The sequence below is a fragment of the Taeniopygia guttata genome, chromosome 2 (genome assembly GCF_048771995.1).
Source record: "Taeniopygia guttata chromosome 2, bTaeGut7.mat, whole genome shotgun sequence".
NCBI lineage: Eukaryota > Metazoa > Chordata > Aves > Passeriformes > Estrildidae > Taeniopygia > Taeniopygia guttata.
This window is the reverse complement of record NC_133026.1, coordinates 65,308,744-65,330,966: the sequence shown is the minus strand read 5'-3', so window position 1 is coordinate 65,330,966 and position 22,223 is coordinate 65,308,744. Positions and strand designations below refer to the sequence as shown.

General features: G+C 50.1%; 1 protein-coding gene across 8 annotated transcripts; it reads left to right on the top strand.

Moving 5' to 3' along the window:
• The first annotated feature begins 318 nt into the window (after nucleotides 1-318).
• Nucleotides 319-20,957, top strand: TFAP2A (transcription factor AP-2 alpha). 8 transcript variants are annotated; one of them, XM_072924121.1, is made up of 8 exons: nucleotides 319-513; nucleotides 8,570-8,627; nucleotides 8,729-9,004; nucleotides 11,900-11,951; nucleotides 13,590-13,821; nucleotides 14,718-14,836; nucleotides 17,123-17,264; nucleotides 18,818-20,957. In XM_072924121.1, exons 1-8 carry the CDS (start codon nucleotides 440-442, stop codon nucleotides 19,104-19,106), a joined length of 1,242 nt encoding a protein of 413 aa, XP_072780222.1. In that variant the 5' UTR covers nucleotides 319-439; the 3' UTR covers nucleotides 19,107-20,957. The 8 variants fall into 8 exon arrangements, 7 of the variants coding, with proteins under 7 accessions (XP_072780222.1, XP_072780221.1, XP_032602750.1 ...); XM_072924122.1 differs by lacking the exon at nucleotides 319-513 and adding an exon at nucleotides 3,389-3,724; XM_032746858.3 differs by lacking the exon at nucleotides 319-513 and adding exons at nucleotides 6,108-6,244; nucleotides 6,746-7,283 and having other exon boundaries at nucleotides 8,570-9,004.
• Nucleotides 20,958-22,223: the final 1,266 nt, after the last annotated feature.

Sequence of the window (22,223 nt, the reverse complement as noted above, 5' to 3'; positions counted from 1 at the left end):
AGATAAACTTCCACTGGCCCCCGGGGGAAGGTGAAGCCTGGGGGACTCGCCCGCCCCCACCCCGGCCGCGGGCGGGCACAGCCGGACAGAGCTGTCCTCTGCCCGCGGCTGGGGGAGCACCGGGACGCTCACCCGGCTGGGGGAACGCCGGGACGCGACACCGTGGCGAAGCGGGCAGGGGTCCGGCGGCTGCAGGACGCCCGAGGCACGCTCAGGAGCCTCCCGGGGGGCACCGTGCCCGGTGCCCCGGGAGCGGCGGGGTCGGGCGGGCGCGGTGGGAGCGCGGTGGCGGGGGGCAGCGCGCAGGCAGCGCGGAGGCAGCGCGCAGGCGCGGGCAGGGAGCACCCAGCTCTTTATGGCCAGGTGAGAGAGTCCCGGCTCAGGTAAGGGGAGGATTTACCCACAGGCGTCCAAGGCGAGTGGCTTGCCCTCGCAGTCCATGACCAGCAGGGACCTGGGGACTCGGAGCCCGCAGCCAGGATGTCTATCCTTGCCAAGATGGGGGACTGGCAGGTAAGGTGACCCTCTGCCCTGGGGGGGTTTATTGTTACTTTGGGACGGGAGGCAGGGCTGGCGCGAGAAAGGTGACGGGCCCGGAGGGAGTTGGGGGCGAGCCTGACGCCGGTGTTGGGCGTTTTGCGGCCCTCGGTGCTGGGGCTGCCCGCGGCCACTCGCGAGGCCCGGCTGCAACAGGTAGAGAGCGGTGGACTGGGGGCGGCAGGGGCGAGGGCTGCTCCGCCGCCGCCGCGGGTGACACGACCCCGGCAGCGTGGGCCAGGCGAGGGCGGCGTGTGCCCGCCCGACGTCCCTGTGCCCGGGGCTAGCGGCGGCCGGCCCGCCGCGGAGCCGTGGGGCTGCCACGGGACGCGGCGGGACCCCACGCGGGGCAGGGCCCGCAGCCGCCAGCGTGACCCGGCGCGCATCGGGGACGTGCCGCGGGAGCTGAAACCTCTCTGCGAGCTCCCACCCCAGCCTGTCCCATGGAAAAACAACGCTGCCGGGTCCCACCCGGTAGTAGATGCGCCGGGGGCGCCTGTGGAAAGCACTCCCGCGGGATGAGCTGAAGAGAAAAGCAGAACCCATTGGCGAAAGAGGCGAGGCGGGGAACAGGCGGCCCGCCGCGGCCTCGGCCTGCCCCACGGACGCGAGGGGACCCGCGCGCACCACGGGTGAGGCTACACGTGTGGAGTTACGGAGGCTCACGAACCGGGAGACACTTGAAAAACCCTGGAGCGCCCTGAAGCCCGTCCGCTCGGGCCGGATGACCGCAGCTTGCCTACTTAATGAAAGGGAAGATGCACAGTCCTGTTCAAGCACACCGGATTTTCTTAGAGAAAAGGACTTTTTAAGAATTTATTTCTTCCCCAGGACAGTCTAGTTCCAGATGGGAGCCTGGTTTCTTTTTCTGCTCCCAACTTTTAGAATCTCTCGACTAAGTCTTTCCTTAGACTACCTTATTTTTTATTTCTTTAGGGTAGCAGCAAGTCGTTTAAAAAAAAAAAAAAAAGTGAGGGAATAAAATAAGTAAACAAAAGTAATTTAAATTATTTTTACATCGGCTAACATCTTTTTATCAGACCGGTGCAGAAAAGCGATCAAAAAAAGATTTTTCTTTTCTTTCACTGAAATAAATTCTTGCGCAATCGCATTTACGGGTTATCTGCCTAGAATTCGATTCCCGATTTCTCCTTACAGCCCGGCCTTCCTTGCTCCTTCTCCCCGGCGCTGCGGGGCTCCCTCGCCCCGCCTGGCCGGAGGGGCCGGGCCGCGCGGACTCGCCTCCCGCTGCCCCGTGTGGATCTCTGGGGGAAAATCATCCCCTCCCCTCGCAGCCCTGCGCTCCACCAGCCCGGGGAGAGCCGGCGAAAGGGTCAGGCCTTTGGCCCACGGGAGTCCCGAGCAGCCGCAGCTGGGAGGCTGTCCCGGGTGGGGAGGCTTTCCCGACCGCCCCGGTTCAGACAGGACGGCGCTAAGGGGCCATGGGCCCCTTCGTCAACCCCCTTCCCTCCTCTTTTTCTCATCACCCGCACCCCCCCGGGGCATTAACTAGGCTTAATCTGCCAGCTCCATTTGAACCTCAATGGGAGTAAAAACAACAATTTACTCTCCTGGCAGTGGTAGACAAAAGCGCTGGTGAAAAAGAGCATCGGGGGTCGGAGTATGGTGGAGGAGGGGGGAAGGGAAAAAAAAAAATCCATTTAGGGGACATGGATGTTTGTGTGTGTGAAGGGGCAGTCCCGGGAGCCCGGAGGTTTTGCCACCCTTCCCGGCGTGGCGACACGTGGGCCGGGTCCCCGAGGGCCACGGCGGCTCCCCATCGGAGTGCAGGGGCCATTTGCTCCTAGAGGCAGTAAATTTTCCTCCGACGTCGAGGACGGGGGGGGGAGGAAGGGGAGGGTTGCCCCGGGAGGGTCTTCCAGGCCGACGAGGCAGATTTTGCCGTCGGCAAAAGGAAGTTTCGGTGAGCAGCGGGGCAGCCAGGTGCACAGGCAGCCATGGGGATGCCCAGCTCCTGGGGACGCCTGGGGACACGGCTAGCGTGGCGAGCTGCGCCAGGCCCGACACACCAGCCCCGAGGAGAGGGGAATGCATTGCCCTTCTGTGAAGCGAGGGATCACCCATAGAGGGGAAAAAAAAATTTAAAAAAAAAGATGAAAAACGGGAAAAGCGAAGCCTTTCGATGGTTGTATCAATGCTGGGTACCCGGAGAAATAAAAGGAGAAAGGTGGAGAAGCAAGCCCCCCAGGAGGGCAGCCTGAGTGCTCCCTTAGCGGCACATTGTTAAGCAAACGAAGCGCTCCACCTAAGAAAAGTTTTATTGTGGTCATTGTTTTGTCATTTTGCTAAAGTACTTGCAAAAGACTTTTTGGCTCCTGCTACAGTCAATTTGCCGCTCGCCCACTCCTATTTGGGAGATAATGTTGGATTTGTTTGGGGTGGTGGTTTTTTTTTGAAGACCAATAGCTAACAGAGTCGACAAGGAAAAAAAAAATAGTTTGCGAAGCACAGAAGCTTTTAAAATATCCACAAAAAAAGACCAAATCCAGAGGGCAACAGAAGCCTCCGCAGACAATAACCTCATTCGAGCAGGACACGAGTCTCGTTTCTCCTCGCTTTGCTTCTTTTAACTTCCGTGGGGGAAAAAAAAAAAAAAAGAAAAAGAAAAAAAAGTGGGTAGGGAGAGAGTTAATTTCCATGGGGTGGCTTCATGGCTAGTCCGAAACTTTCTGCGAATCGGACGGTAGCCTCTTTGATTTCACTGGCCACTTTGCTCTCCGCTGGCAGGCAGAGGCGCGGGGGCTAGCAGCGGCCCGCAGTCAGACAGGCAGGGCCCACTGCCCCCCCTCGCCGGGGCTCGGCAAGTCGAAGAAACCTTTTTTGTCGTTAATTTTTTTTTTTTCCCTCCCTTGCTCTTGGGTCCCTTCTACCTGTGTCCATCGCTGCAGGTTGTTGTGCTGGCGAGCAATTGGGCTGTTGTTGATATGCTAATGAGGCGATTAGACTGTGGGTAAAGAGCTGGAAAAGGGAAAAGTTTCCACCATTAGAGGGAGATCTCCGAGCGCGGACGGGAGCGCTGCCGAGCCTCCGCCAGCCGCGCTCCCCACGCCGCCCGGCACCGCCACCGTAGGGAGAGGCAAGGCAGGGAGAACCAAATCCTCTCTCACGCCAATCCATGAAAATGCTTTGGAAACTGACGGATAATATCAAGTATGAGGAATGTGAGGTAAGCGCTTCCCCCGGGCCCGGGCAAAGCCCCGGCCGCGCAGCTACAAGCGGGAGCCTTCAGCATCCCTCCGTCTCTCAATTTCGTTTAGGAAAACTTCTGCTCCGTCGTCAGGCTTCCTTGCGGTCCTGCAGCCAGAGAGGGGCTGGGGTCCTTCCCCAGGAACTTCGGGGCTTGTGGAAACACGGCTTTGTCGGAAGTGTATGAGGAAAGGCAAACAGGATCCAGAAGCAGCCTGGTCTATAGGTAGATCTTCCGTAGATAAGGCTCTTGTAGGATGCTACACTCATCCATATGGATGGATGGATAGATGGATGGATGGATAGGCGGCTGGCTGAATGAATGGACAGATGAATGAATGAGAGGGCCAAGAGACAAAGGGAAGATAATTATTCTTGCACTCTAGGTACCCGAGGCATCCAAATAAATTGGCTCAGGACCGACGCTTAAATGCAGCCTTTTCGATATATCTGCGGGTTCATTATACCGAGCTGCACAAATTTACAGGGGTTTGCTGCCTAAATGAAATCATGGGTTTTGGGAGCAGTGTTCCCCCAGCCTCCTAATTTTCAGGGCCACATTCCCACGGGTTTGAGACAGTAACTTAACCGCTTGGGAAAAAATAAATAAAATCCACCTCATTCGGTTTTGGAGCCGTTCAGCACAGATTGTGTGCGCGCATCTCTGTCTGTGCCTGTATGTGCATCCATATTTTTACAAAGAGGCGAGTGTCTTTTAATCTGACAAAAAGGAGAAGAGGAAGAAAAAGAAGAGCGATGCCCAGGACCCATGCCTAGTCTCAAACCAACGAATATTATTGTCACCCGTTTCGAAAAAGTTGCTTGTGCAGTGGGTTCAAACCGCGCAATAAAAGACTCTACTTTGCAAGTGAACGCTGTTATTTGGTCGTGACCCACGCGGGAAGATCCCCTCAGCCTCGGCGGAGCCTTGCCGACATGCATCTCTGGGTCGAAGGGGGCACTCTCCCGTCCGACCCTGACGCTGTTTTGGGTGATGCTGTAGTTTAAGAAAGGGACCGAGGATTCGGCAGGCTCGGCGCCGACTAAGTGATTTGGTGATCTAGTCCCTGATCGAGGAGTTTATGATGAAGCTGTCTCCCGATGCGGGAGCTGAGCTTTAGATCCACTCACTGGCGGGTGCTTGATTTCTATGAATGAGGTGTCGGGTGTTGGAGTTTGTGGGTTGTGTAGTGTTTTTGAAATTATTTTTTTAGTTGGCTGATTTTTAGTTTAATTATTTTTGAGTTGGCTAATATTTTTTTGTTGTTGTTCTTGGGTTTTTTGCTGTTTTGGATTTTTAAATTATTTTTTTTTCAACCCGGAAAAAAGACACATACTCCTCAGCTGCATTTCGGGTGGAAAGCGTGCCTCTTCCCCCTCCCTCCCCTCAGGACCGGTCTTCCAGTTTGCACACGTGTGAGCGTGTGGATTTAATCGCAAATGGCTTTTGTTGCCTTGCGTTAATGGGACTTTCGCACCGAGGTGTTACCAAACACGGAGAGAGCAGCAGCCGCTCCTCGAACCGGCCGGATTTTGTGCATATGTGTGGAGTTGGGTCTCCGTGTTCACCTCGGGAGCGGACGCGAGAACACTTTTAATAGAGAATGGAAAAGAGGGTGGCTGTACCCTTCCGGGGGTAGAACCTGCCTTAAAATCAAAAAAAAAAAAAAAAAAAATTTAAAAAAAAAAAAAAGGAATGAGAGAATGAGAAGAAAAAAACCCACAAAGATAAACCCAGAAAAAGGGCATAAAAGCCCGGCCAGCCGCGCTCAGCGCCCGGGGCGGCCGGAGCGCCGGGGGGTCGGGGCGGGCGGGCGGAGCGTGGGGCCGGGCGCCGGCTGCGGCGGGGCAGCGGCGGCGGCGAGCGGAGCGGTGCCTGTTTTAAGGGAGTTGTTTGGGAGTTGCACAGCCAGTCCGACGGGTTGCGCCGGAGCCCCGGCTTGTCTGGGCCGGGAGAAGCGCTCGCCTTGCCTCTTTTCCCGACTCCCGCTCCCCACCGCGTTCCTCCCGCCCTCCTTCCCTCCCCGCCTTGCTGCCTCCTGCCTTTTTCCTCCGTCTCTTCCCGGATCCTCCGAGAGGGGGGCCGCGGGGAGCCCGGCGGATGCTCCTTGGGCTCCCCAGCCCCCCCGCCCCGGGCGCCCGCTGGTCTCGGCGTTGGGCTCGAACCGGAGGAAGAGGAGGAGGAGGAGGAGGAGGGCTGACACCCAGAGGGGGAGACACCCAAAAAAACTTTCCCAGCCGGTTTCCGGGACGTGGGGCACGGAGGCGAGCTTGCTCGGCGGCGCGGGGCGGCCGCCGCGGGGGCAGCGGCGAGGGGAGCCCCTCGGCGGGGCGCCGTCGAGGCATGGACGGGGCGGCGGCGGCGGGCGGTCCCGCGGAGCCCACCCCGCGCAAAGGCGGCGGCGGTGCGGCCGAGGGCAGCAAGAACCAAGCGGGAAGCGAGCAGCCGCTCTTCTCCCTGGGCTTTGAGGCCGGCTACGCGCAGCAGCCGCAGCCCGAGGTGCGCCCGCGAAGGACTGCGGGGCTGGGGACATGGGGGGGCGGCAGCCGGGGGGAAGGGAAGGGAAGGTGAGGAAGGATGAGGGGGGAGATCCCGCGCCCCCTCCCCTCTCTCCTTCTGCCCGTCTCTCCCACCCCCTCCCCGCCCCCCCCCTTTCTGCACCCCCTCCTGGCTCCCACCCTCTCCCTCTCTCCGGATCTCTTTCTCTTTCACTTTTGCATGCCCTGCAACCTTTTAAAATGTTGCCCCTTTCCTGTGATTCGTCAGACGCAGCAGCATGTGCCCCCTCTCTCTCTCCCGCTCCCTCTCTCTCCCTTTTTGTCTCTCTCTCCCTCTCCCTCTCCCCCATCTCTGATTAGATACACTGATTCTTCATTCAATGGACGTCATTTAGAACAGGCTCTGCCTTGAGTTGCCTTCTCGCTTCACGCTCGATTTCCAGCCATTCTTCCCTTATTAAGTGTTCGTGTAATATTAATAGTCATGAATATCTGCTATTAGGAGTCTCCAGGAAGGCAGCAGATCTGTTATTAGGAGCTCAAGTGAAGCAGCAGCTAAGTCAAAGGAGAAAAAGAAAGAGTCAGAGGAAAAAAAAAGGATTAAGAAAGAAACACACACACGCTAAAAAAAAAAAAAAAAAAAAAAGCGCAAAACAAACAAACAAAAAACCCAAAACAAAAAAAAAAAAAAAGAAAAAAGAAAAAAGCAACCAACTTTGACTCCTCACACCGCGCCAGGATAGAGAGCTCGCCTTGGGAACACCCGATGAAGGGCAGCAGAGATCGGTGCAAGTTCTGATGGATTATCGTGGCGCGCCCGCGGTGCAGGAGCAGCCCCGGCTCCCCGGTCCTGCCGCCCGCGCCTAGCGCCGGGCTCCGGCCGCGCTCCCTCCGCGCCCGCTCCGCGCCCGCACCCGCGGGGCTCCGCCGGGGGCTGCGCGCTTCGCCGGTCCCTTTCCTCTGGCTTTTTGTTATTTTTTCTACCTTGGCTTGTAACCCCCGACTCTTCGCAGATGTTAGTGCACAGTTTTTCGGCTATGGTGAGTTGCTTCACGTTTCTCTCGGAGGGGGTTCGGTGCGCGCTGGGTGTTGCTATTGTTGTCGGCGGTGGCAGTGGGGGTTTCGCACCCAGCTTTCTGGAGAGGGCTTTATTTCCTTTCCTTCATTTTTATAAATTCGGTGGTTTACGTTTTTTCTCCTACTCTTTATTTTTCTTTTCTTCCCTCCCCCTCCCCCCCCCCCCCCGTTTTTTTGTTGGTTTTTTTTTTGTCTGCTTCGAGCGCACGCCTTTGCTCGGACCTTACCGCTTCGATTCCTTCACCTTGCCACCTGCAAACGTAGCATTTTCGCTTTCTCGTTTCCCTGTTTCGGGACCGTGGTTCTTTCCTTCGAATCCTCCTCCGTGGAGGCCATTCCTTTTACCCCAGACGTTCATGTGGGCTTTTCTGCCCGGTCTCGAAAGCCGGCAGAGCCGTGCCGAAGCTCCCGAGCTCATTTCGGTGCCGCTCGCCCGTCGGGGCGGCGGCGCTTCCCCCGGCTGCCTGCCGCATTCCTCCGCTTCCCCGGCGGCCGGGCCGCCGCTGCCCGCTCCGCTCCCAAATCGCACGCTGGCGAGCCCGGGGTTCAGCCGGGAACCTGGGGTTCGGCTCTCCCCGTAGGCGGGGGACCACGGCAGTGCTTTCTCCCTGAAACATTTCTAAAACTCTAAGGGTCAACTACCCGTTTGTTTGGAGCCTATTTCGGCGTTTTCTGGTAACAAAATGGCAGTGGGTTTGGGTTTTCCAGGGTTTTCTTGGGACGCGATCGGTAATGTCAGCGACAGTATTTATCTCGGTTCTGTTAAGAGCCAGAGGAAGGATTTTGGGTTGTGGCAGAATTATTATTTCAATAATGCTCGCTTGTGAATTATTCTTTTTATTTGTGGGAAATACCTGCTCCTGAAATGCCGGGGCACGATCTGTTGTGAATCCACGCTGTATCGCCGCAATGTTTTATTAATTATTATAAGCTGTCCTGTTGTAATTATTGCTATTATGGCTTTTATCATTATTGCCGTTATTATTGTTTTTTTTAAAAACGAGATTGCCTCTTAATTATTTGGGAAGGGAAATCAGAGGCAGAGAGGTTCCAAATCTGCTTTTCTCCGGTTCGGAGACGATGATTTGCCCCTCGTTGCCCTATAGATGAAATTTTCAAGGCGATTTTGAGGAAAATCAGCTTGATATTATCTTTGTTTTTCTTTTCTCCTTTCCCCTCCCCCTCCCCCTCCTCTGCCCCCTCCACCCCCCAACCCTCCTCCCCCCCCCGCTCCCGCTCCCCATCTCAGGAGCGCCACGACAGTACCAGCAACGGGACAGCCCGGTTACCCCAGTTGGGGACCGTGGGTCAGTCTCCCTACACCAGCGCCCCACCGCTCTCCCACACCCCCAACGCCGACTTCCAGCCCCCTTACTTCCCCCCCCCTTACCAGCCCATCTACCCCCAGTCTCAGGACCCCTACTCCCACGTGAACGACCCGTACAGCCTCAACCCCCTCCATGCCCAGCCACAGCCCCAGCACCCAGGATGGCCGGGACAGAGGCAGAGCCAGGAGACGGGGCTGCTCCACACGCACCGGGGTTTGCCCCACCAGCTCTCGGGGCTCGACCCACGCAGGGACTACCGGCGGCACGACGACCTGCTGCACGCCCCGCACGGGTTGGGCTCGGGGCTGGCCGACCTGCCCCTCCACTCCATCCCCCACGCCATCGAGGACGTGCCGGTAAGCCAAGGGGCTACCCCGGGGCCCACTCGTCCCTCTTACCGCGGGAGTTCAACGTCGGGGGGGAGAAGGAGGGAGTATGAGGAACACTCCCCCACCCCCCGCCCCCCTCCCCCCCCCCAAAAAAAAAAAAGGAGGAAGGGAAGAAGAGAACTCCCCCCGGGGAAAAGTGAAGCCCCCACCTAGAACAAAAGGTTCTTGCAGCTCGTCCCTGAACGAGTCTCCCCGCTAACTTGCCCACTAAAATAAAAATAAATCAAATTACTGTCATCGTTAACAATATCTTTCCTTCTCAATGACAATAAGCTGTTACGATTGGAAGAATGTATAATATTACCACAGGGCCGTGCATTTGGGGATTTCTTACTGCCTTGGGAAAGACACGAGTCTGAAATGCCTGTGAGGACATTTAACGAGATCTCACAAATGTAAAAGGGGGTGTGGGGGGGAAGTGGGAGAAAGTGGCCTAAGAAGGAAAAATTGGTTTCCTGTGATTACAGGATTGGCATATGGAATAACCACATCCAAACTTATAAGAGGGTACGGGCAGATCCTCTTCTCTAAAGGAATTAATTGACAAATCAGGGAAGAGGTATACTAAAATGCTGCCGCCTTCTTTTAGTAGCGGTGCAAAGGGATGACCTCATAAATCATTACCTATAGGTTATCGAATTCGAGTCAGACCTGCTACACCCTATATTAAATCAAATGTTGGGAGCCTATTGGAGGATGCATTATTTGGGGGACCTAATTCTATTATCGATGAGTACAGACTTTAAAAATGATTTCTAATTAAGCATGACATTAGTGCACAGGCTACTTACAAGGCAAGCCAGGGCTATTGTTCAGTTAGGAAAGTGGCCTTATGCAACATGATAGGTCATGATCAAAGTTCATCTTTCTGCGTTTCTCCCTGAAAATGGAATTAGAACATGGCAATAAATTTATTAAAGCCCACAGAGATCATGCTGAGGGACTGAAGCTGCTCGACTTGCAGGAGGAAAGAGGAGGAGGGAACTGTGGTATCTGGATGTGATTTTTGCTGAAATGCCATCCCAAATTACAGGATCAAATATTACAACAATATATTCGCTGACAGTTTAATGAGTACAGTTTCGTGTTGCAAGGATAATGTTCAGATGAACTTACCTATTTTTGGGGGTCATTTTGAAATCTTTTGTAAATTATACTCGGAGAAAATAGTGAATTTATTACAGCCCTCATCTGGCTAAATTAGCCACAGAAAATTGCTGGTTGTGTTTAGCAGTTTTGCAATAAACGCATACGTTTTCCAAAGTGGAGGATTTAGTAAGCAATTTGGATCCGTTAAAAGCAGGTCGACTCTTTAAACCTGATATAAAATAACATGGAGGCAATCGTAAGAATAAACTAATTTGTTGACTGCATGCCCCTGATTGCTGTAGGAAAACATGACCTAAAATGTTCTCTTGAATTCTGCCTCTCCTTAGTTGTGCTCCATGGCAGTGGGCTGATTCAGGAAGCCTCCTCTTCAGATCTATGAATTAATAGCATTGCTATTTCTTTGTGAAAACCAAATGCCATCTGGTTTAAATCCTTGTGCCAGTCTAGCCATTTTTTTTTTCTCTGTAAGACTGAATCAGCAAACTTCATGAAGTAGAGTATAAAATAAGAGGGTGCATCTTTTAGGTGTATTTTATCTGCTTCAAAAAAAAAAAAATGTTACAGAAATCTGAGTTGAGAGGATAATTTTTGAATTTTTCTGTTGATGCAACAGTTAACCTTTAATAAAAACGTCTGCTAAATATTTAAGAAAGTCAAGTAGATGGTGAAAATTATTTAATCATAAATATCTCTGTGGGATTTTAAACTTAACAGTCCTCCCTGTACGGAATATGTGTAGAAATAACACAAATAAAAGTATTATGCCACACTACATTTACTTTATGGGTTTAGGGTGCATGCATAAAGGGATCATATTTCCCCATATAGTTAAAACACAAGAACTGCAGCAGTAGTCATTTCTGAACATTTCTCAATTTAATTATACTTAAATCCAGAAGCACTTTAGGCAACTTACAAATGAGAGCATTGAGTATAATAAAACCTGTAATAAAGCAACTTAGTACCATCCACCCGGAATCATTGAGATCAGGCACAATTAACAGGAGCATAAATCCAAGACAGAATGGAAAATGTTAGAATCAGTATTATTGTTGGACAAAGACTAGAGAAGGAAGTAATAGTTTTTTAAATGGTAATGCCTGGGTTTTGTAACGATTGCGAAATCTTCTATCTCAGCAGCACTGGTGTTAATTTGTAAACACAGCCAGACATTATATTGCCTGTCAGTTTTTGGAATTAGACAACATGATTTCATTTGACTTTCTAATCACGTCGTGACTCCGCCGCGCGAACCCCAGCTGTAGCCGCGCCCGCGGAACCTGCGAGGGGACAATAGTGGGGGCGCCCACCGGCCCCGCGCCGCTCCGCGCTCCTTTGTGCTTTCCCTCCCGCGGGCGCGGAGAGGGAGCGGGCGCAGCGGCGGGGAAGGGCTGGGCCGGGCCGGGGCTGCTTCCCGGGGAGGAGGGAAGGGACAGGAGGAGGGAGCCCTCAGAAGCTTAAGGCCACTCGGGCCCCGGGGGTGTGGGAGTGATTTATTATTTTTCTTGGGGATCGGGGGAAGAGCTGGGAGGGATGCAGGATTCCTCTCGATAAAGGAAACCTCCCCCAAATCTCTTTACTCCCTTCTCCCCCCACCACCCCTTTCCGTGCAGGATATGTTTTTTTCCTCCCCACGCCGTGCCCAGGAATGGGGGGAGCACAAAACTTCTCCTTCACCCCATCCCATCTCAGCCCTCCCTGCCTTTTGTTGTGGTTGTACACTGACATCCCTGCCTGTTCCTTTTGTTGCAGCACGTAGAAGACCCCGGTATTAACATCCCAGATCAAACTGTAATTAAGAAAGGTAAGCTGCTTCCTTGCGCATACCAAACATGTCGTCACAGGCTGGGGACTGCTCGAAGGGAGGACTTACCCGGCCTCCCCCCTCTCCCCTCCAGCCCCCCGGCCCCGGGCTCCTTCCTCTGGCCGAAAGGTTGGAAGCAAAGAAAAACGGGCGATGTGGGTTGAAATCCGCCCTCTTACATGGCCACGTTTGCCGGGTATTTTAATTATTATTGTTGTTAACGAGGCAAAATGTTAGCAGATGATCTAGAAGATCCGAGCTGGTTTTTTAGTGCGTTAGCGAACAATTGGGTTTCATGTTTTGCCCCGCGCATCTGGCTCATTGGAGGGCTTGAATCGTTGTTGGTAAATTGGAGCTGTGAAAGTGAAATCGTTGTTCCCCCTCCTTCGGGTTTTCTTATTTAAATCACGCCGGTGATGAGGTGGACTGGTGGAGAACAAGGGACGACTTTCTGGAAACTGATGTCTGTTGGTGGTTAGGGTGATTTGGTTTTCGTTGGCTTTGTGCGCTTGCTTCACTTGGATTTGAATTGAAATGCTTGGAAGCTGGTACCCAAATCTTGCTAAATATTTATTGCAAATTTTCACTCGATTTTCATTTCCCGTCATTCTTCGGACAACCGAAGGATTGGGAAAGGTGGCACAGGGCATTTTGCAAAGCAGGTTCTGGGTGGAAAGAGATGGGTTTTGTGTTTGGATGCTGTGTAGTGAGACGCTGTTGGGAGTAAAACTGGTGGGGTAAGGCGCAGCTAGCTCCTGCCTGCTCTGAGGGGTGCTATGGCTGCGTGGCCGCCTGGAATTTGGATACCCGGGCCATCACAGGAGAGAGGTGCTGAGTAGAGGCACTCTCCTCTCTAACCCTAACGCTATACAGCCAGCAAACCTGAAGTTTCATACCCCCCTCACCCTCCGCCTGTAAAGCCTTTGTCACGTCAAATTAGATGTGCAAGGGATAAATCTTAAGAGATGCTCTTTCCAAGTCGACATGATAATTGGCTCTTTTATTAGTAATCTCAAGAGTTCGTTTAACTCCTGTTGTATCTATTAGCCTTCCCAGAGCTATTAATGTCACAAGTGATCTATCCAAAACAGAGAGAGCCCCCCGCTTGGTTGGACTGCGCCCGCCAAGCGGAGCGGGCTAAGGCAGAGGAGAAAGGGAAGGCGGCCGGGACCCGAGACACCGAACGGCGGCACGGCCCGGCACCTCCCCGCCGGCCGCCGCCGGGCAGGGATCAAGCTGTATTTTGGGGTGCCGCTCCTCCGCTGCGTTACGGATTTTCCACGTCTGAATTTGTGCGCTGGCGGGGCCCCGGGGCTGCCCCACACCCTGCCGGCCGCGCCGCTGCCCGGGCACTGCCCGCCCGGCACGGCGGTACCGACGCGCGGCACCCGGCGGCCTCGGCGCCCGACAGGGGCTGCGGGGTGTTTTCAATTTCCCCGCTGCGGGTCGAGGGATGTCCGGCTCTCTCCCTGCGCCTCCCGACGAGAAAGGGGAGGGGTGCCCCCGCTGCGTCCCCGCTGCCCCGCAGGCGGTGCGGGGCCGGGGCTGGCCGCAGAGAGCGGCTCGGCTGCTTCCCCCTCCCTCCCCGGCTCCCCGCCCGCTCCTCACCCTCACCTCCCTGCTCCTCCCTCCCTGCAGGCCCCGTGTCCCTCTCCAAGTCTAACAACAACGCCGTCTCCTCCATCCCCATCAACAAGGACGCGCTCTTCGGCGGGGTGGTGAACCCCAACGAGGTCTTCTGCTCGGTGCCGGGCCGCCTCTCGCTACTCAGCTCCACCTCCAAGTACAAGGTCACGGTGGCGGAAGTGCAGAGACGCCTGTCGCCGCCCGAGTGCCTCAACGCCTCCCTGCTGGGCGGAGTGCTCCGGAGGTGAGGGGCGGGGGGACGCGGGAGGCGGGCTGCCGGGCCGTGCCGTGCGGGCGGGAGGGAGGCAGGGAGAGAGGGATGGAGGCAGGGAAGGAGGAGGACGAGCGCCCACGCGGGGCGGCGGCGCGGGGGGAGCGCGGCGGCCGCCGCTAGGGGGCGGGGCGCGCGCGGCTGGCGGGGCAGCGGGGCGGGCGGCGGAGGGGCCCGGCGCTGTCGCCATGGCAACGCGCGGCCCCCGAGCCCCGCCGTGAGCCCCTGCGTGTCCCTGTCCCTCCCGTGGCCATGAACACCCCCCACGGGCACACACACACCCCCACACACACCCCCAGGACAGACTGAGTGGCAGGCACCCTGCCATGGGCTCCCACCCCGTGGCCTCACCCAGGCAATTAGGCAGCGCCTGGGCAGGGAATAACATCCAGGATTAATTAAGGCGGCTCCCATCTCTGCAGCCCCGCTTAGCCCAGCTCTGCTGCCAAGGCACAGATGGGCCATGTAGGGTTTGGTGTGAGGGCAGTGATGCTCTGGGACTGCTGGCCCTGCAAATCGGCCTCCTCCCTTCGCGCCTGGGGAGAAGCTACCCCTGTGACCATGGCGCTTTGGGAGCTCAGGGAGACATCTCAGAGCTCCGTGACAGCTCTGAGGCTGATTTAGTCCTTAGTGAGGGCCACTGTTCTCTAGATGTGGAAACATCAAAGTACCATCCCTATATATGGGATTCAGCTTTCAGCAGCAGTTGGTCTTGAGCCTCCCACAGCCATGTATCCCATCCCTTGTGCCTAAACCCTTTATTCCCTTGCCTGAGAAAGGATGTATTGGGGGCATGTGTGGGTGGGAGCCAGAGTAGGAGCAGGTGTTCCCCCAAGCCCCATTTCTCAACACCTCTCTGTGTGGTGCAGGGCAAAGTCTAAAAACGGAGGGAGATCTCTGAGGGAGAAACTGGACAAAATAGGACTAAACCTGCCAGCCGGGAGGCGTAAAGCTGCTAACGTTACCTTGCTCACATCGCTTGTAGAGGGTAAGTGACTCAAAGAGCTGGGAGGGCTTGTTTGGAAAATGTGCCTGCTGCTTTTGCCAAATGGGAGAAAACTAAACTAGCTGTCGAGTCGTTCGGGTTTTCTTTCTCCTTTCCCAGTGCTGCTCATTGGCATTTGGAAGGGCGTTATTTTCTGTGTCTTAAAGGAAGATCAGGTTAATAGTGTGCATTTGCTTTTTGTTATAACCTGAAACAGGTTTGTGCGAGTCCTGCAGACTCAGCAAAGCTTTCTATTATTTATTTGCTTTTAAGTTTCTGAGCTAGATGTTTTCAGGGCCCCATCTTGCTCGCTCATTCAAATGAGTAATCCCTCTATGGAGTAAGCAGATCTCATTGGGAGCAGTATGGGAAGGATCCCTGTGAAGGGGGGTTGTGGGCTTATGAGCCCCATAAGAGACCGATGAGTATCGAGTTGGAAGTTACGGGCAGCAGAGCCTCTAATACTTCACTGCTGTTCTTCTGCCACAGGTGGACAACCAAGCAATTTTAAATGTCAGAGACTGCAGCTACTTTAAGTTTGTTCTCCCTCTCAGCCTGCAGCCACATAACAGTAAATCATTTAACTTTTCTGACATCTGCATTTGAGAAATGCGTGACCATTACTTCCTGAATTAATTTGGGAATCCTTGACCTCAGCCATGAATTAATGGTGTCCTGAAAGCCTCAAAGTTGCACCACTGCCAGCCCCCACTCCCTTTTGGTTCTCATTTTCAGAACACATGTTCCCTTGGATGTATCATTCTCCTCTGCTTTGCTTTGGCTGGAAAAGGTGCAACCTTCTTTAATGCTTTGGGATGTCCTGTGCTGTCTGCACGGGGAGTGGAAAGCTCAAGAGTTTGTAGTCATTTAGTTTTTAAGCAGTGGCTGTGTCACACTGGCTGACACAAAGTATGCCTGGGGCCTGCGGATAGACCCCTCTTTCCCTTATTTCCCCTTACGTATGAGTTCGGTTGCGTTTCAGACTGGTTCAGTTTGTAAAGTGCTTTTAAACTCAGCCTGAACTGTCCAGGTTCAGCTTAAGTTTGGTTGTGTAGGTGGGAATTTGTTTTGTTGTCGTGCTTTGCATTCTGCGAGAAATGTTTCATGTTCAAAGGGATGGGGAAAAGAAGTGCTGTGTGATGATGCCAGGTGTCATTTTTTTAAACATCAGGATTAGTGAACAAACTGTATTTATATACTGCGTGAGCATCACCGCATCTCCATGTTTCTGAAAAGGCTTTGCAAACTTGTAAAAAGTCTAGATTTGATAGATGCTTAACATTATTTGTGATGTTAATGAATATGGAGAAGGTTTTATGGTAATCCATTGTTCGGTTTGGCTTTCATATACAATGGCTTTGAAAAGAATGATTAAAAAAAAAAACCCAAAACCAGAGGCCTGATCTTCAGATAACTTAGTGATGGTGACTAATTTTGGGGAGATGATAGTATAAACATTGCTGGGGCTTCGAGACCCGTAGCGATGAGGCAGTTTCTAGAGTACTGTTATTGTTTATGATCCGCTCCATTTTATGGAAACAAGCTCACTGGACTGAGGCTTTGAAGCTCTAATTGGCGCATGCGTTCTTCCGGAGCTAGAGCTAATGGCAGGAAGCCCTGCAGTAAAAACCAACTGGTTCAGGAAATTAAAACCAAAGATTTGAAAATCAACAAAACAGACAGACTCAGTGGAATGACCCTAAAATTCTCATGGTTAATCGTTTGGGGGTGAACATATAATTATATGCGATCAAGTTAAATTTTAAACACTTAGCTGTTTAATGCATTTTATTTAGAAGAGCTCTAGGAGTAATTATGATCAATATTAATCATTGATGCATTGCAAAAGAATATAGAAATGTGGCTGAGGCAAACACATTTTCAGAGTAAATAGCTGTGAATAAAATGTACATAAATGGCTCTCTGTAGGTATGGAGCTGTAAATCGAAGCACACATTATAGGTGGATGGAGCCTGTCTGTCTAAAAGTGTCTCTTAGTCAATGTGAATTTAAAAAAATTCTTATGTGAGATTTCACTCATAACAATTGTTATGAAAATATGCATTTGCATTACCTTCAACTGAAGCAAAGAAAAATGCAAGATAAGATGTAATTAACATTTCTGGCCCTAACTTCTTCAAAGAGAAAATGTCCAAGCTTTTGAGAAGAAAACCCCAAGTAGAATGTACTGATTTTTTTGAGTGTTTTTTCAAGTGGATTTTTGCCTCTGTCTGATGTGTACTGATGAGCTGTGTTTCTTTCCATCCCCGCCCGTGCCTCCCTATTCAGGAGAAGCAGTACATCTAGCTAGAGATTTTGGGTACGTTTGTGAGACAGAATTTCCTGCCAAAGCAGTAGCTGAATTTCTCAACCGACAACATTCCGATCCAAACGAGCAAGTCACAAGAAAAAACATGCTTCTAGCTACAAAGTAAGACATTTAACTTTCTGGCATGTTGCTTAGAAATGAGGGAGGGGGACAAACTCGAGTTTGGGGGTTTTATTTGTGAAGATATTTGTTTGCTGCATAACCAATGGCTGATGGCTTTGTAAGCTGTGAGGGTGTCTGTTGGTCCTCCTGGTACAGGAGAACTCTACAGACCAGCTTGGTTTCCTCCAAATCAGTTTGCACAGATTACCTTGAATGCGAATTGTGCAAATTGAGGATGAATGTTTAGTTACATAAAAAGCAGTTATTCTTCAAAGCAAAACATCTCCTGGGCTGATTCACTTAGCTTATCAATTTAAGTAGAAGGGGAAGTCCTCCCATTGACAGTAAAATAAAACTGGCACATTAAACCGATTTCAGTTCATTAAAATCGGGAATGGTTCTTCCTGCCTAAGCAGTTGTGTTACGTAGCCAGTACAGGGATGTTAAAAATATATTTTAAATGACAATCTGTATGCAGTTAAAATGCTAGCGGAGTTTATTGTTGGTGGGGCTGCTTAGATTTCCAGGTGGCATGTGAAAAGAAAATTATTGGTTTGGTATGTTTGCTGGAAATTAAAAGGGTTGTTTAGTAGCCCTTAATTACCAATGGAGGTGTCACCAAAGGGCACAGTGCCAGAGGACACAAGCAGGAGATGGGAGCCGCTTTATGGCTCTAAGACATTAACATGGGTTTTAGAATACAAACTGTTTCAACACACCTCTGAACTCTCTTGCTGTAAGGTGTGTTATTTCTCCAACCATTTCTGCAGTGAGTGGGTGATATAACCTATCTTCTGCACCATGCCCTCGTATCCTCCCTTCTCACCTCCCTGGAAGGAAATTTCCAGGCACTGGTTAGCGTCAGCCTTCCCCTCTGTGGAAAGGTCCCTTTGGATTTGGAGATAGAGATTTACACATCTAAATGTTTCAGAATACCCTAATTTAAATCCTCAGTTGCCGGCTCTGCCCTCACTCATTCTTCCTGACACACAGGTGTGTGTTTTAGCCTTGTGAAGGAAGAGGCCCATATCTCTCTCTGTTTCCCCCCAAAAAAGGAATCTTCTAATATATGGATAAATCCCTTAACTTACCTTTGGATATCATAGCCTGTCTATTAAGCCTGCTCAGGAACTTTGAACTGTGTTTGTGCTCCAAACTGCAGCTGGACAGGGATGTTTGTTTGTGGAGAGTGTCGGGGATTAGATATAGAGAGCGATGGGGCAAGAGACATGTATCTCCATGTTCCTGTTCCCTGCCTGTGTGTTGGATGGGGCTGGGGTGTAATGTGTGGTGTGCTGTTGTGTGTGCACACAAGGTGAAGGGAAGAGGTTTGTGTGTGCCAAGGAAGTGTGAGAATTGGGGAAGGATGCATAGAGAGAGAGGGAGAAAGGAGCAGGAGCTCAGGAGCAGGAGCCCCCTTGATCCAGTGGCTCGTGCAATCTAGCAGGGAGAATGCACAGACTTTGCTGCCACCAGTGATGGTTCATTTCTCTCTCTCTCTCTTCCCTTTCCTCCCTCCCTCCCTCTGTCTCTCTGCTCCATTTGTGCTACAGACAGATCTGTAAAGAGTTCACCGACCTGCTGGCTCAGGACCGATCTCCCCTGGGGAACTCGCGGCCCAACCCCATTTTGGAGCCGGGCATCCAGAGCTGCCTGACCCACTTCAACCTCATCTCGCACGGCTTTGGGAGCCCGGCGGTATGTGCTGCCGTCACTGCCCTGCAGAACTATCTCACCGAGGCGCTCAAGGCCATGGACAAAATGTACCTCAGCAACAATCCCAACAGCCACACAGACAACAGCACCAAAAGCGGCGACAAAGAGGAGAAGCACCGAAAGTGAGGATCCCCCCAACACACGCTCCTCTCCCTTCCCCCTCATAGCCCATTGATCCATTCATCTCCCTCCTCCCTCTCCCCAGCACCCAGCACCCCAGGCTACAGCAACAGAATGAGCGTCCTTCTGCCAGTCCTGTTCTCTGACTCTGCAGGACTGCTCTGCCCTCTCTCCACACCCCTTCCCAGCATCCACATTTCCATTTGCTCCTGCTTATATTCCCCCCCTCTTCCCACTGCCACCATCGTTTTACCCCAGTTTGGAGCCTAAGAGAACAGAACAGGGGGACGGAGCCAGCAAAGAAAAAAGTTCTGTCTTGAGTTTGTGAACTTTTTTTTAAAATAAAACAAAAGGAGGAAAAAAACCCAACAAAAATAAAACAAAAAAGAAAAGGACTTTTTTTTCTAAAAATATATTAAAAAATTAAAAAAAAAAAACTAACAAAAGGAAATAAATAATACTTAAAAATTCTATGAGCTTCACCGGACTGAATCACCACCTTCCCTTACATAAACTTCAGTTAAGATTGTAGCCATATAAAAATGAAAAAAAACAGTGAAAAAATACAACAGCAACAGCAGACATACAAAAGGCAAAGAGGACTGATGACATTTTATCAGTATTGTGAATAAACTTGAACACAAAACACAAACGGTTCCATGTCATATCTTCAGTTGTAGAACTCTTTCCTGTCCAAGGTAAAGCGACCAACTTGAACTTTCTACTGCAACACGATTCACGGTTATTATATAAGGGAATCAGTGTTCATGTATGTATATATTTATTTATGTGTAATTTAATGGGAATTGTAAATATGGTGAGTCTGTTTTAAGCCTTTTTTTATTTATCTGGTGATCTCGTTTACCTCTTGTTTAGTGGGTTTTAAATCTTCCCCTCTTAGTTCATCATGTGGTTCATGGTACTTATTTAGATATCAGAGGTTTTTTGGGGGTTTTTCTCTGGGATTCATCATTTTTAGCCCTATTGTAGCATGTTAAAAGCGACAATGAAGCAGCTGAACAAATAAAAAACCATTAATTTTTATATATAATTAGTATGACATTTAGTTTCTCATTGAAGATAAAATAAAGTCATGTTGGACCCTGGCAAGGTTTTTAAACATGTTAGTGGTTTTACAACCCTTATGTGTTGTGGAAAATGAAAAAAGTTATTTTCATCCACTGTCCTTCTCCCGAAAGCACCAACAGAGCAATAAATTAATAATGTCTTTTAAAACAAGATTTAGCTTTACTTTCCTTTTTTTTACCTCTTTTTTTTTTCTCCCTTTCTTTTGTTTTTATTTTTCTCCTTTTTTAAATTTTTTTTTTCCCAAAGAACTTCAAACATTCGGGACCACCTGGTATCCTGTATTTCCACTAGCCATATTGGAAGCAGTTATAGTTGTGTTGTATTGAGTTGTGCCGGCAGTAGTTTCCATGCCTATCAATGTATCATAGTCCTTTGTTGCCCAGATAAATAAATATTTGATACGCTTTATGTCGATTTTTTTATTCAGTAGCTGTCTTTACCCAGGCGTATTTTTGTTCTTGGCAGTATTTTTTATTCAGTATGGTTACAGTAATTGAGTTTAACTCTCCCTTGACAATTGCTCCTTGCAATAAGCAGCTGAACCCATTGTTTCCCTCAAGTATAATAAAAACTTACTTTCAACTTGGAGTTCAGAGCAGGGTATCATTTAGATATTCCACTGAGTCTGTATTCAGACAAATGACACAATAAAGCACAATGTATTCTTTTGGATAAAAAATTGTCTGTACTACTAACAAAAATGACACACTATCTTTTCTTTAACCAAAACATAATTTTATTTAAAAAATAAAAGTTTTATTTTATTTATGTTGACCTCTAGGTTTTTATTTATGTTTCTATATAGCATACAGAATTATAAGCCTATAAAATTTTGTACATGTAGTCCTAACAGAGAGCAGAGATTAAAAAACACGTCTCTAGAAGGACATTTTAAAAAGAATCATTACTTAGAAAAAACTGAAAATTATTGCTGTGAAAAAAAATTTATACTGATAAATCAGAGCTGGGTGCTCCCTCCCCCTCAAGAAAAAAGAAAAGCTCCGTAGTTGATGCCAAGAAAATCATCTCACGGTTGTGAACTTTAGTGAAATCTTGCAGGAGACAGATTATTTCTGATTGATGGTTCGTGTTTTAGTGGAACGCACAGACTGACATTTTGAGATGGCTGTGTCAGTTTATGAGGGACTGAAATTTTTATCCTGAGTTTCTTCTTGTGGAAACCAGTTGTGAAACAGGGAAGTTGGCTTTAAAAAAATTGAGTGTATGTCTTGAAGATGGTCTATAAAAATATGTGAGAATTCTGATTGTGAATCTATTTTCTTTGGCCCGTGGGGTAGGTGAAGTCAGGATCAGGCTGGATTATGTTATATCATAGGAAGGGAGACTTAATGTCTCCCTAACAGTTTAGAATGTAAAGGCATTTTAAAGAGAGGGTCTCCTTTAAGTGTTGCTAGTATTCTAGTAGTGGAGACTGATTTTTCTCTTTCCTTCCCTCCCTGACACTCTCTCTCTTCCTTTTTTCCCCTTTTCTCTTAGGCAGAAATTGAGGAGGTTAGGAGGGAGGTGTTTACAATAAAGCTGCACAGAGAATTAACATTTACTCATATATTTTGACGTTTGGTAGAGCTGGTGAAGCAAAGCATTAGATAAAGCCCAAGATGTTTCATTTTGCTTTGGTAATCTACTTATGGAAGGCAGTGTAAAATCAATCTTGCCAAGCAGAAAGAGAGTTGGTGGAATCTAAATTCTATTTTCGTGAGCCAGCTAGTTTATAAAAATGGTGAATATTTTTTTTCTATAAATTGAAAGTGGATCTTTTGAATGCAAAGCTGCAATTGTTTTAAAAACAGTTATTTATTATTTCCAAGAGAGACTGGTTAACCGTAAAGTAGATGTAACAAAATAATGAGGTGAATGAACCCTAACTGTACATATTCTTGACATAAATGAAATGCACAGTATTGTAGCAGGTGAAGTGAAGCATTGTCTATCAGGGCTGTTTTTCTTGGCTGCATCTCAGATTGTGTGTGGGATCCTAACCTCAGGCACAATAGCATTCATAAACAGCAATAC

Bases quoted from the DNA above. Each gene is read 5' to 3' on its own strand.
- TFAP2A (XM_072924118.1), top strand. From the start codon at position 5,846: ATGCTCCTTGGGCTCCCCAGCCCCCCCGCCCCGGGCGCCCGCTGGTCT. The intron at 13,822-14,717 runs GTGAGGGGCGGG...TGTGTGGTGCAG, and splicing joins CTGGGCGGAGTGCTCCGGAG to GGCAAAGTCTAAAAACGGAG. The intron at 14,837-17,122 runs GTAAGTGACTCA...CTCCCTATTCAG, and splicing joins GCTCACATCGCTTGTAGAGG to GAGAAGCAGTACATCTAGCT.